Source organism: Argopecten irradians, chromosome 15, assembly GCF_041381155.1.
Source record: "Argopecten irradians isolate NY chromosome 15, Ai_NY, whole genome shotgun sequence".
NCBI classification, from domain to species: domain Eukaryota; kingdom Metazoa; phylum Mollusca; class Bivalvia; order Pectinida; family Pectinidae; genus Argopecten; species Argopecten irradians.
The window spans coordinates 4,341,181-4,356,250 of NC_091148.1; the positions used below are offsets into that span (position 1 = coordinate 4,341,181).

At 37.0% G+C, this 15,070-nt stretch overlaps 1 protein-coding gene across 1 annotated transcript in view; it reads right to left on the reverse strand.

Annotated features, from left to right (window-relative positions):
• The window catches only part of LOC138309634 (serine-rich adhesin for platelets-like), a 32,129-nt gene that overhangs the window by 9,402 nt on the left and 7,657 nt on the right, over positions 1–15,070 (reverse strand). Inside the window, exons 2-10 of the mRNA XM_069250857.1 lie at positions 11,555–11,725; positions 10,283–10,573; positions 9,534–9,827; positions 8,608–8,901; positions 7,686–7,979; positions 6,763–7,056; positions 6,113–6,406; positions 5,688–5,972; positions 3,191–3,306 (exon numbers count right to left, since the gene is read on the reverse strand). Of these exons, the coding sequence (XP_069106958.1) occupies positions 3,191–3,306; positions 5,688–5,972; positions 6,113–6,406; positions 6,763–7,056; positions 7,686–7,979; positions 8,608–8,901; positions 9,534–9,827; positions 10,283–10,573; positions 11,555–11,597 (2,205 nt within the window). The 5' untranslated portion in view covers positions 11,598–11,725. The remainder of the gene's footprint in view (positions 1–3,190; positions 3,307–5,687; positions 5,973–6,112; positions 6,407–6,762; positions 7,057–7,685; positions 7,980–8,607; positions 8,902–9,533; positions 9,828–10,282; positions 10,574–11,554; positions 11,726–15,070) is intronic.

Below are 15,070 nucleotides of genomic sequence, written 5' to 3' on the forward strand. Positions count from 1 at the left end.
CCAGAGCAATATAGCTTAAAGTAGTACAGGAATTAATGAATCATGGAATTTATCATCCGCGGATATCCTCCGTATAGGAAAACACAAATATTGACTTTTAAAGTACTATACAATTATTTTTTTAGAGAACAACATGAAAATGTTAGGAGATATGTTTTATACATTTTAGGAATTTATTAAAACATATCTAATAAACACAAATTGTGTACAGCATCAAGGTCTTGTCGCAGCGGTCAAAACTTTTATTGCATCATGCAATACACACATACAGGAAATTTTTTATTCCTACATACCTCTCAATTTACAGATTTTTCTTAGGGATAATACGGGTTCAAAAATGTTCTACAATATTTTTGTTAAATCTGATATAATACCATCCGGCACCAGAAAGCGGAATGCTACATTTGACAACATAGACAAAGTGACCTGGTGTAAAATATATCAATTTCCCTTTTGTATAACAACTAATTCAAAGCTTCAGTGGTTCCAATATAGAGTATTTGATAAAATAAAGAGGGAGATACATACTCAAAATTATGTTGATGGTAGTTTGAAGATGATCAATCTTGTTGCTTTCATAAACTCACTTAAAATCACATGGATCAGAAGAATATATCAGAGTAATGAGAAATGGCAGATTTCACTTAAAACTTATATTGACACAGATCTTCTTGCACATAGTAGCTCGGAATATATTCAGATATGTATAGATAAATCTAAAAATAAATTCTGGATTGATGTATTCAAATCTTGGTATTTATGAAATTCAAAATACCTTGAGAATGTTCAGGAGAAAAACATTTTGAAAGCTCCTATTTGGTATAATAGTAAAATCAAGGCAGGAGGGAGATCTGTCTATTATAAACATTATTACAAAAAAAAACATTTTTGTTATAAATGACATAATAAAGGAGAGTAACAAATATTTGTTTTATACATTTGAGGAACTTATCAGAATATATCATTAAACACACATTTTGTACAGCATCAAGGTCTTGTCGCAGCGGTCAAAACTTTTATTGCATCATGCAATACACACATACAGCAAATTTTTTTATCCCTACATACCTCTCAATTTACAGATTTTTCTTAGGGATAATACGGTTTCAAAAATTTTCTACAATATTTTTGTTAAATCTGATATGATACCATCCGGCACCAGACAGTGGAATGCTACATTTGACAACATAGACAAAGTGACCTGGTGTAAAATATATCAATTTCCCTTTTGTATAACAACTAATTCAAAGCTTCAGTGGTTCCAATATAGAGTAAATCATCATATTCTTACAACAAACTCATTTTTATCCCAAATTGGATTAGTTGTCTCCCCTCTTTGTGCATTTCGTAACTCTGAACCAGAATCAATAACTCATATTTTATGGGAGTGTGAAGAAGTGCAAAAATTAATATGTAGTCTTGATACACTATTGGAAACCCTTTTAATCCCCTTTTCAGTAAACAAACAATCTTTTCTTTTTGGCCTTCTTAATCGTAATTTTCTTCCCAGTAACAGAGTAGATAATGAAATAATCATAATCATCAAACAGTATATTTACAGAACAAGACGTTTATACAGTTCATTGAATGTAAATGCTCTTGTTAACATGATAAAAGACAACTATACAATTCAAAAATATATTGGCTATGGTAGGAACGAAAATATTAAGAGTAAATTTGATAAAGAATGGAAAAAATGGGATTCACTTATTAATTTGTGATACATGTACTTTAAAAATGTGCATTTTATATTTAATTTTTTACCACATATTCTTTCTTTGTAGCAGTTATGCTACCAGTTTTATTTATTCAAAATTCAATTTCTTTGCAAAGTCCTCCACAAAAGCCGAAGTATATGGGAACAACCAACTAGATCATATTACAGATTTGACTTTACAGCCGAAATACACTTTACATCATAGGTGAGTATTGGAATTTTTATTTCTGCTATAGGGAACAACCAACTAAATGAAAAAGACCTTCGAAATGGCCCCTGTGTATACAAGATTGAGCCCAGGATAGAATTTCAACCCGGCCGCTGATTGGCTGGCTAATAATGAATTTCAAAAGTAAAAATGTTTTTGACAGGTAATTATTCCTAGATAACCATGATATGAATTTGGAAATTCATATTGAGATTTAGGTTCAAAATATCAATTTTGATAATGAATAGGTAAAAACATTAGAATTTCAGTATTTTTAGTGCAAAATGCGCCTGATTTCAATAAAGCTACCCTGGTTGGAGTTTGAGCAGAAGAACCCAAGCTTTGTTTTGTATCTAGTGTTATATGAGAACCTAGACTTTAATTATAGAACACAATAGCTAACTAATATTCCTTTGTTTTAATAATACGGTACAAAACTTTAACAAAGTTTAACACTGTAGTCTATGTAGAATTATTTAGTTGGTTGTTCTCTTTATATGATAGATATTGATATCTGTTCCTCAGTTTCAATTTTTTGTTTCTTGTCGCTACCAAGAAGGTATCTTCAACTATCTTTCCCTTCTTCTAACCTCGCTGCCTTTTTTTCTATTTCATTTTCTTAAATTTCTTAAATCTTTATCTAATTTCTCTTTCTTCCAAAACATTGCAATTTACTTAACACTATGGGATTTTTATTGGTGTTTTTTTTATATATATTTACATGAATACAATTTATATACCAAAGCATCTTGTAGGTGTATGAAAGTAGGTGTATGAGTACTTGGAATATGGGTGTGTGCTCTTTTTCTATACTCTTTACTCTGTGTGGAATAAAACTACTGTTTTGCAGTGACTGCGTCAATTGTATAACTTACAGATTATGTGTGTATATAAATCTCGTATAGAAAATGGTGACGCATGCATGAGTTTGTTCAACTGGGTATATGGTCCTGCTTGTTATTGTAATACCCATTGTGTGAATCAGATGGGTAAGTGTATACTCTCTGAATCAGATGTTTACTTATTTGTACTTATCTTACCTGTTATTCAGTAGTTATAGCCAGTCCAATGAGTGGGCAGTACTATTTGTTCATGTTATATAAGTTTCAATATGTATGTATTTTCTGATAAAGGATTTCTTGTACATGTAAGAGTGAGAGTAAACAAGTTGACTGTTATGATAATATGTAAATTGCATAAAAACCCTGAATAAAAGAAAATTATAAAAAAAATATTGTTTTAAAATCAAATGTAGATTTACTTACGGCATTTACTACAGTAACAGTAACCGTCGCGGTACCAATATTCCCATCGTTATCAACAACTTGGAAATCCAGCGTATAAACTCCCGCGGGCAGATTTGCAAGAACCGTAACATCAACTTCAAGAAAAAATAAAGCCTATAAACGAGGGTATTAAATATTTATCTCATAACACTATATTTACACTTGCTAGGCTTGTTCACTATACGCAAGTACTAACCGATTTTGTTTACCATAACTGCATGGTAACATTGAACTTTGAACTTGCGTATGAAAATGTTCTATGAAACGTAAAGGGGCTACTTTTTTAAAAGCAACACATGGCTTTGTTTACATTTTGACGCAACATTACGTGTATATTGTTGTTTTTCATAGAATTTTGGGAAAATGTAAACGATACATATATGTTTTATATTTATATATGAGACCAACATTTTTTGAATTAACAATTGTATAAAGAAACGGGAAAATATCCCGACCGGGGCGACGTGCAGTGCTGTCAAATGTAAACATTAGGCCTTCCTCTGTGTCTGTGTTCATCCTACGATCGCGTCTTTGGGGTGGACGGGCGAGAGCCCCTCTGACAGAGGTCAGTTATAAACATATCCTCTTGTCTTTGTTCTTTGAGAAATTAATCATGTGTATTATAAAACATGCACCGCTAGTAATCCACGTATTGACAGTTTCGCGTCACCACAAATACATTGTACCCATCGAACACAAGTGAAAATGTTCCGTCTGTAGATGGCGATGGATCTAAGCGTAGATTATATAATCACATGGCTCCCAAGGATGTAATATCGTCAAGTCAGACGACAATCTCAAACACGTTGAAGCTACTTGAATATCGGTGTTTTGACAACTTCGGCAAACTCCAGTGTGTAAGCGTGCGTCAGGTTCGCCTCGCTGCACAAAAACGGTCACCGAGTTCACACATGTGGCCGAGTACAAATTCTTTATGTTATTACGCTATATATTAACTTTTAGCAAAATTTAATATATATTTAAAATTATGATCTGATGAAATAAAATTTTCTCTGAAATTTACTTTGTTTGTCATGTTTATTTTACAATGAAATATTGAACTTTATTGTCGTCGCGGATGAATAATTCTACCTTACGTGAAGAGTCATCTTTCGCAGTTCAATTGAGTTAGCCCCTCCAACTTTTGACCGACTTTTATTGAATAATTACGTCACTTCAAATGATGATTTTATTGCATAAAATATAAATAAAAAGTCGTGTGAGTGTAAATATAGGGATTGGATTTCGCTTTTATGTTAACCATGATTGTATGGAGCAATTCCTCTAAGAATATATTCAATATGGGGCGCTAACGCGCCCCATAGAATATGATCTTAGAGGAATTGCTCCATACAAGCATGGTTAACATAAAAGCGCAATCCAATCCCTATATGACTATTAGTTATCGACAAAATGTCCCAATATCGGAAGGCTTAAGTTGGTTTCGAGTTCCGTTTAAAATTTTGTTTTTAAAATAAAATTAAAGAAATTCAGATTTCTAGAACTTTTGGTATTGCCAAGAAGTAGTTTGAATAAAATGTTTAAGACGACATTCGACGTGCAGCGCGCAAGGACAAAGTACACTGATGACTTCACTGATATTTAATTACAATGTGAGATCAAATGATCAAAGATGATACACATTGTTATTAACGGTCATCTGACTACCTTGGCAAACATCACAGGAAATCTTCGATTTGGGTTCAACTGGAGATGAAAAAACACTTTGTCGGGACCATGTCAGGATCATTTCATGCAAATTTCAGCTAAATCGAACTAGTAGATCTTGAGAAGTTCAAAATGTGTTTTCAAGATGGCGGTTGTGGCGGCCATCTTGGCTTTCGGACCGACCGATAAAAATAAGAACACCTTGTTGGTACAATGTCAGGATTATTTCATGCAAGTTTCAGCCAAATGGCACCAATAGAAAATGAGAAGAAGTTCAAAACGTGTTTTCACGATTGCGGCTGTGACGGCCATCTTGGATTTATGATTGACCCGAAAAATAAGAACACTTTGTCGGGACCATGTCAAGATCATTTCATGCAAGTTTCAGCCAAACCGCATCGGTAGAACTGAGTAGAAGTTCAAAATGTATTTTCAAGATGACAGCTGTGGCGGTCATCTTAGACTTTCTTAGACTTCTTAGCCAGCGTTTGTTAAGGTCTGCGTTAAATAGCGTTGTTCAAATATATATTTAACGCAGTCGTTAACTAGCGCAAAACGTCATTCAATTAATAGGTAAAGGTAGCTCTAGCGGCAGGTAGTTTCGTACTTTTCCCCAACATGCAATTGGTGTTTCTAAGTCAGTACTTCACAATATGGCAACCGAACAGAGGGATAGGAAGACTTTTATTTTTCCATAAGACAATCCATTAATTAGAAGCAGGATTACAGAGATGTTGGACATTGTAAGAGGCAGGCATCTAGCGGATCTAACCAATCACCCGAGTCAATAAATATATCCACCACTCACGTGTTGTTGGGTCCAGTTGGAAGTATGAAGATACGGAAATCATGCTGGTTGTCATGGTACCGCCATCCGGGTCTGTGGTAATCAGACGTACTACCGTTGTCCCTATAGCAATGTCTTCCGGTAAGGTAGTCGCCGTAGTGGTGCCATTGAAGGTCGGTGTTACTGCACTGAGACTGAGGACTGTTACCGATAAGGTAGCCGTCGCCGTATTGGAGCAGTCGTCAGTCGTCTGGAAGTCAAGGCTGTAGGTCCCGACCGGTACGGTGGAAGACACTGTTACTTCAACTGAATTCAAAATTTAGAATTTAAATCCTTGTAGAGTTATGTCGTAACAGACAGGTATCACAATGTAACGTCGTGTGCTTGAGAGAATGTCGTGATATTTATAAGTCATCTCCATTCGTATTGGAAAACCTATTACTTACGTAATGAAGTGTCGAAGCTGAAGTAAGAAGACGATGACGTCATCACTGTACTGAGCGTGACGGTATCAGTGTCCGACACTGTAAGTGTTGATACTGTAGTCCCGACGGCGGCCGACGTAGATATAGAGGCAGTCGGGGCGGCGTCGGAGAAGGTCGGAGTCGCCGACCCAGCACACGGATCTGTGACGGTGACAGACAAAGTGGCTGTCGCCGTGTTAGAACAGTCGTCAGTCACCTCAAAGATCAGGGCGTACGTCGACGCGACGATCGGTGACGATATAACCTTCATCTCAACTGAAAATAATGATTTCAACATTGAATTTCATTCTTTACCCAATTTATGTTTTTATTATCTATTGTTGTAACATTATATGTGTTTCTATGAAAAAGTTACCAGAAGGAAAGAGGTATAAGTCGGAACTAAATGGATTGCGATATTTACTGTTGTGAAGTTTTGATTTTGATAAGTCGTTGGAATTTTTGGTAACATTTGATGATAATGCTATGCTTGTAGCATCAGTTGTGGTTATTTTGAATTGGTACTTATCAATCTCAGGCACAGTCAACGATGTAACATTAAAACATTCAAGAGATGTTAAATGTTTCAAACTGCAAAAAAAAAAAAAAAAAAAAAAAAAAAAAAAACTCACGTGATGAAGTATCGAAGCTGAAATAAGTAGACGTTGACGTCATCACTGTACTGAGCGTGGCGGTATCCGTGTCCGACACTGTGAGTGTTGATACTGTAGTCCCGACGGCGGCCGACGTAGAAATGGAGGCAGTCGGGGTGGCGTCGGAGAAGGTCGGAGTCGCCGACCCAGCACACGGATCTGTGACGGTGACAGACAAAGTGGCTGTCGCCGTGTTAGAACAGTCGTCAGTCACCTCGAAGATCAGGGCGTACGTCGACGCTACGATCGGCGACGATAGCACCGTCACCTCAACTACAATAAAAAAATTAGAGGCACAAGAGCCTTGACGGTCATATGACAATGTATTTTTTGTATCATTTTAATAGAAACAGATGAAAAAAATGATAATGTATGTTTCAACATTCATCAGTGAAATGTGTTTTAGATGTCTAACACATTAGAACTTCTATAGCAGCCCTTCATTTACATTCCAGTGATATTTCAACACTGATGATGCAGAAGAAGTTCAAAATATATCATTCATGATGAGGGCTATGACACCTATAATAGAACGAACAGAAAATAACAGCACTTGGTTGGTGCCACGTTAGGATCATTTCAGGCAAGTTTCTTCTACATTGCACGTATCGAAGATGAGAATAAGTTTTATACGTGTTTATAAGACGGCAGCTGTTGCAGCCATCTACGACTTCGGAACGATCTGAAAATAATAACTTTTATTCGGAAGCATGAAATGATCATTAAAGGTATGGGTAAGTTTCAGCTAAATCGCACCATTCGAAATTGAGACTGGATAATATCATAACTATTAGCTCTACATCTAGAGTATGTTTTTGAATGCATATTTGAATGCCAAAATCGAATCCATATCAATTGTATGTTAGATTTTTAGATTCATATCTATAGCTTTTATAACTCACGTGATGAAGTGTCGAAGCTAAAATAGGTAGACGATGATGTCATCACTGTACTGAGCGTGGCGGTATCCGTGTCCGACACTGTAAGTGTTGATACTGTAGTCCCGACGGCGGCCGACGTAGAAATGGAGGCAGTCGGGGCGGCGTCGGAGAAGGTCGGAGTCGCCGACCCAGCACACGGATCTGTGACGGTGACAGACAAAGTGGCTGTCGCCGTGTTAGAACAGTCGTCAGTAACCTCGAAGATCAGGGCGTACGTCGACGCTACGATCGGCGACGATAGCACCGTCACCTCAACTACAATAAAAAAATTAGAGGCACAAGAGCCTTGACGGTCATATGACAATGTATTTTTTGTATCATTTTAATAGAAACAGATGAAAAAATGATAATGTATGTTTCAACATTCATCAGTGAAATGTGTTTTAGATGTCTAACACATTAGAACTTCTATAGCAGCCCTTCATTTACATTCCAGTGATATTTCAACACTGATGATGCAGAAGAAGTTCAAAATATATCATTCATGATGAGGGCTATGACACCTATAATAGAACGAACAGAAAATAACAGCACTTGGTTGGTGCCACGTTAGGATCATTTCAGGCAAGTTTCTTCTACATTGCACGTATCGAAGATGAGAATAAGTTTTATATGTGTTTATAAGACGGCAGCTGTTGCAGCCATCTACGATTTCGGAACGATCTGAAAATAATAACTTTTATTCGGAAGCATGAAATGATCATTACAGGTATGGGTAAGTTTCAGCTAAATCGCACCATTCGAAATTGAGACTGGATAATATCATAACTATTAGCTCTACATCTAGAGTATGTTTTTGAATGCATATTTGAATGCCAAAATCGAATCCATATCAATTGTATGTTAGGTTTTTAGATTCATGTCTATAGCTTTTATAACTCACGTGATGAAGTGTCGAAGCTAAAATAGGTAGACGATGATGTCATCACTGTACTGAGCGTGGCGGTATCCGTGTCCGACACTGTAAGTGTTGATACTGTAGTCCCGACGGCGGCCGACGTAGAAATGGAGGCAGTCGGGGCGGCGTCGGAGAAGGTCGGAGTCGCCGACCCAGCACACGGATCTGTGACGGTGACAGACAAAGTGGCTGTCGCCGTGTTAGAACAGTCGTCAGTCACCTCGAAAATCAGGGCGTACGTCGACGCGACGATCGGCGACAATAACACCGCCACCTCAACTACAAAAAGAAATAAGAGGCGCAGGAGCCTTAATGGTCATATGAAAATGCATCTTTGGCATCTTTTTTATAGAAAAAGATTAAAAAAAACCAATGATAATGTATGTTCAAACATTCCGCAGTGGGATGTGTTTTAGACGTCTAATACAATAGAACTTCTTTAGTAGCCCTTCATTTACATTTAAACAATAGTTTAACACTGATGCTGCAGAAGAAGTTCAAAAAATATCGTTCATGATGAGGGCTATGACACCTGTAATAGAACGAACAGAAAATAACAGCACTTGGTTGGAGCCATGTCATGATGATTTCAGGCAAGGTTCTACTACATTGTACCTGTCGAACATGAGAAGAAGCTAATTATGTGTTTTAAGAAGGCGGCTGTGGCAGCCATCTTGGATTTCGGAACGATCTGAAAATAACAACTTTTATTCGGAAGCATGAAATGATCATTACAGGTATGGGTAAGTTTCAGCTAAATCGCAACAGTCGAAATTGAGACTGGATAATATCATAACTATTAGCTCTACATCTAGAGTATGTTTTTGAATGCATATTTGAATGCCAAAATCGAATCCATATCAATTGTATTTTAGGTTTTTAGATTCATATCTATAGCTTTTATAACTCACGTGATGAAGTGTCGAAGCTAAAATAGGTAGACGATGATGTCATCACTGTACTGAGCGTGGCGGTATCCGTGTCCGACACTGTGAGTGTTGATACTGTAGTCCCGACGGCGGCCGACGTAGAAATGGAGGCAGTCGGGGTGGCGTCGGAGAAGGTCGGAGTCGCCGACCCAGCACACGGATCTGTCACGGTGACAGACAAAGTAGCTGTCGCCGTGTTAAAGCAGTCGTCAGTCACCTCGAAGATCAGGGCGTACGTCGACGCGACGATCGGCGACGATATAGCCGTCACCTCGACTACATAAAACAAAGGCGCAATGGACTTAAGGATCGGCTCTGTGGATATTTCTGTGTTATTGAAGTTTTGTTTCAACATTATTCAAGGAGGAATTGTTATTTTCAAAAACTTTTTGTCTCATTTTGTAGCAAGTTCCCATACGGAAAATATGTCAGAAAATAGATTTCTACTGCTAATATAATTTTGTATAAACTCATTTTAAGAAATGACCAATTTTGCGACCATTTTGAAAAGAGATCGTGGTATTAACTGTTATGAATTTTCTATTTTTATTATCTGTTAGTATTTTTTGATAACTTTTGGTGATTATGTTATGCATGTATCATCAGTTGTAGATAGTTTGTATTTGGTACGTAGTCATCAATCTCAGAGTAGTGTCAACAATGTGAGATTTAAACGTTTAGGGGATACTAATTGATTAAAACTGTAAAACAAAATCTAAGACATAACTCACGTGATGAAGTGTCGAAGCTGAAATAGGTAGACGATGATGTCATCACTGTACTGAGCGTGGCGGTATCCGTGTCGGACACTGTGAGTGTCGATACTGTGGTCCCGACAGCGGCCGACGTAGAAATGGAGGCAGTCGGGGCGGCGTCGGAGAAGGTCGGAGTCGCCGACCCAGCACACGGATCTGCGACGGTTACAGTAAGTGTACCTGTCGCCGTGTTAGCACATCGGTCGGTCACTATAAATCCCAAAGTGTAGGCATTGATTGGCGGGGTGGATTGTACACTTACTTGTGCTACAAAAACAAACAAAAATAAAATAAAAATAAAAATAATAAATAAAAAAATAATCTTGTTGGATTTCATCAAATTTTCTGGCAAAAATATGGGTTTGGTATCAGGCAAATTCGGTATTGTACAAGTTTTGCACAAACGTATATCATGATAACATCAGCATATCGCCTATTATTGCTGATAATGTAAGGAGTAGAAAAAGAAAGTTATATAAATCTCATTAGGTCCTATGTCCTTTAAAATTCCGTAAAACATTACATGTGCCATAACTTTGCAAACATCTTGACATGCTGGGTTTCCTCAGTAATCTTTAGAAACTCAAAACGCTTGATGAATTAATTGTAAAATCATTCAAAGGCACAGAACAAATATATGATGTCTTACAAAGATTAGTGAGGACACATACTTTTTAAAAAGTGCTATCACACATGTTGTACTATTAAGACGTCACGTGTAGTTTTGACGTCGCAATCTATAAATGACGTCGCATGATTGTCTCAGTAGACGAAAACGTCACATCCGAGCTGGATTTCTACTGTTTTATATAGAGACGAAATCAAAAGTTTCATTTATATTTCTATTAAAAACATAATGTGATAAAAACAATCTTACACTCGTGACTATATAATTTAACAATTTATCAAAATCGTTAAATAATTTGATATGATATTCGCCTAAAGGTTCATGACATATCAAATTATTGAAGTCGTTTGATTTTTCATATTACATAATCACTCAAGTAAGATGATCTTTTTTACTAACCGGTTGAAGTATCAAAGCTGAAGTATCCACTAATATTACAATCTCATGTATTACTAACGGGTTTAAGTATCGAAGCTGAAGTACCCACTAATATTACCATTCCATTTATTACTAACGGGTTTAAGTATCGAAATACCCAATAATATTACAATCCCATATATAACTAACGGGTTCAAGTAAGTTTACGTTGACGTTAACCATTGGAGTAAATGGCTACTTACAGGTTAAAGCGTCGAAGCTGAAGTATGAAGACGCCGTCGTCATTTCTGTCGATAGAATGTCACTATCGACGTCAGATGATGTCACAGTAAATACAATCGTCCCTGCTGCTGCGCTGTCAAGTATGCTGGCGGATCCATCAAGATTTGAGAATGTTGGAGAATTCGTTGACACTGTCAAACATGATGATTAGGTTAATGTATTTTTTCGGAGAAGCATATTATCCTATAGAACGGTTATATGTACCCGGCCTACTATTCCTTTCTTAAGACGACAACATTAACTTCTCTAAGTCTGTTGAGCTACGATACTTTGAAGCTAATCATCATTTATCACTTTGTAGCCAGTATATCAGAAACTATTTTTGTTTATACCACTTACATGCAGGTAATTAAATTAGCAATCATTTCATATGCGATCTTTAAAACGAGTCTTAGATGTTATTACTTTTTGCGAGCATTGGTGATTTAATGTACTTGATATCAAGTGTTTTGTGAAAAAAAAAAGATTTTTTTTTCTGTCAATACGACGTTTTCTACACTAATTGATGACGTCATACTGCATTAAACGTAATGAAATAATTGTGACGTCACAATAAGGTTTTCTTAACCAGACGTTTGTGAAATTAACTATTACCTGTGTCTATCATTAATATCCTAGAGATAGCTTTCTGACACAAGAAGATAATATTGTAAGAGAAATTACCCTACCTTAAATGATGTTCAATTAGATTGACGACAGATAGAAATTTTACTTGGATTTCACATAATGTTCTTACCTCATTTGAAATCAGTTAGCATACTTACTGTGACCGATGGAAGTTACAATTCTTACCTAGATTGATGTGAGTTCATATTTTGACCTCGAATGATAAAAGATAATATTCCTGTATGGTATTATAAGCTTACCTGATTTAATGTCACATAATATCATTACCTAGACGGAGGGCTGAAGTTGGTTGCGAGTTCCTAGTTCCTAGTTCCGTTTAATAAACGGAACTAGGAACCAGACCCGAGTTCCGTTTAACTAGGAACCAGACCCGAGTTCCGTTTAACTTAAACGGAACTAGGAACCAGACCCGAGTTCCGTTTAAGCTTATACGGAACTAGGAACCAGACCCGAGTTCCGTTTAACAAACATACTGGCCAACGAGCGGAGTTCCGTTTATTAGGATTCCTATCTCTAACTGCATGTTCAATTACCTATTATATACAGGAATCGAACTTAGAGCTTCCATGAATAATACAGCACAGAATAAATCTCCTTAACACAAGTTTCCTTAAACGGATCTGACACCTAGACTCCAGTTCCGTTTAACTTAAACGGAACTAGGAACCAGACCCGAGTTCCGTTTAAGCTTATACGGAACTAGGAACCAGACCCGAGTTCCGTTTAACAAACATACTGGCCAACGAGCGGAGTTCCGTTTATTAGGATTCCTATCTCTTACTGCATGTTCAATTACCTATTATATACAGGAATCGAACTTAGAGCTTCCGTGAATAATACAGCACAGAATAAATCTCCTTAACACAAGTTTCCTTAAACGGATCTGACACCTAGACTCCAGTTCCGTTTAACTTAAACGGAACTAGGAACCAGACCCGAGTTCCGTTTAAGCTTATACGGAACTAGGAACCAGACCCGAGTTCCGTTTAACAAACATACTGGCCAACGAGCGGAGTTCCGTTTATTAGGATTCCTATCTCTAACTGCATGTTCAATTACCTATTATATACAGGAATCGAACTTAGAGCTTCCATGAATAATACAGCACAGAATAAATCTCCTTAACACAAGTTTCCTTAAACGGATCTGACACCTAGACTCCAGTTCCGTTTAACTTAAACGGAACTAGGAACCAGACCCGAGTTCCGTTTAAGCTTATACGGAACTAGGAACCAGACCCGAGTTCCGTTTAACAAACATACTGGCCAACGAGCGGAGTTCCGTTTATTAGGATTCCTATCTCTAACTGCATGTTCAATTACCTATTATATACAGGAATCGAACTTAGAGCTTCCATGAATAATACAGCACAGAATAAATCTCCTTAACACAAGTTTCCTTAAACGGATCTGACACCTAGACTCCAGTTCCGTTTAACTTAAACGGAACTAGGAACCAGACCCGAGTTCCGTTTAAGCTTATACGGAACTAGGAACCAGACCCGAGTTCCGTTTAACAAAAGTACTGGCCAACGAGCGGAGTTCCGTGTATAAGGATTTCTACATCTTATAAGATATTAAATTACATATGTTATACAGGAATCTAGCTCTGAGCTTTCAGGAACGATACAACTTATATAATTTATCTCTATAACACAGATTTTCTTAAACGGATCTGACACCTACATCCTAGTTCCGTTTTGCTTAAACGGAACTAGGAACCAGACCCGAGTTCCGTTTAACTTAAACGGAACATGGAACCAGGCCCTAGTTCCGTTTAACTTAAACGGAACTTGGAACCAGGCCCTAGTTCCGTTTAACTTAAACGGAACTATAAACCAGACCTGAGTTCCGTTTAACACAAATATACTGGTCAATGAGTCGAGTTCCGTTTGTTTATAAGGATTTCTGCATCGTATAAGATATTAAATTCAAATGATATAAAGGAATCTAGCTCTGAGCTTTCAGGAATGATACAACAGAGAATTAATCTCTATAACACAGATTTTATTAAACGGATCTGACACCTAGACCCCCACTTCCGTTTTGCTTAAACGGAACTAGGAACCAGACCCTAGCTCCTTTTAACACAAATACTGGTCAACCAGCTGGATTCCGTTTATTAAAATTTCTACCTGTAATAAGATGTTTAATTACCATTATAATTCTGAAATCGAACGTAAAGCTTCCATGAATAATACCACACTTCATTAATCTATATAACAGAATTTCTTTTTTTTTACATTTATTTTTACAGGAATTGTCTTTGAAATTTCAGGACCATGTAATCAAAGTAAAAATCATTTCAATGTAGATTTCTTTACACGAAGTCGACAACGAGACCTGTTCTGTTCTGTTTAATATTATGCGGATCTAGGAACCAGTTCCTAGTTCTGTTTAAGCCGATGTTGGCCTATACATTGCCTTTAAAGACTTAAATGAATATACTGATGCTTAATAGTGCCCCGTATCGCAATACGGGTGCCTTATAGTAATCAGGTTGTCGGTCTATCTGTCCATCCGTCTGTACGTCCGTCCGTCCGTCTGTCCTTTTTTAGTTTTTTTTGTTGTTACCAAGAAGTCTTAAATTGCAGATGTAGGTTACCTTAGTGCCCTTGTTCTGCATATTACATTTTTTGGGCCAATCGGTCAATATGATGGCCGACAGAGAAACACCTTTGATTTTGGTAGTTGAAGATATTTATCTCTATTAAGCACCAAAGGGATCTGTCTGAAATTTCAGAGGTTGGTTTCCCCTAGGTTCCTAGTTGTGTATCAGGCAATTTTGAACCGATCTATCAACAAGATAGCCCCAAATGGGCCATACAACTCAATCAAACAAAATCAACA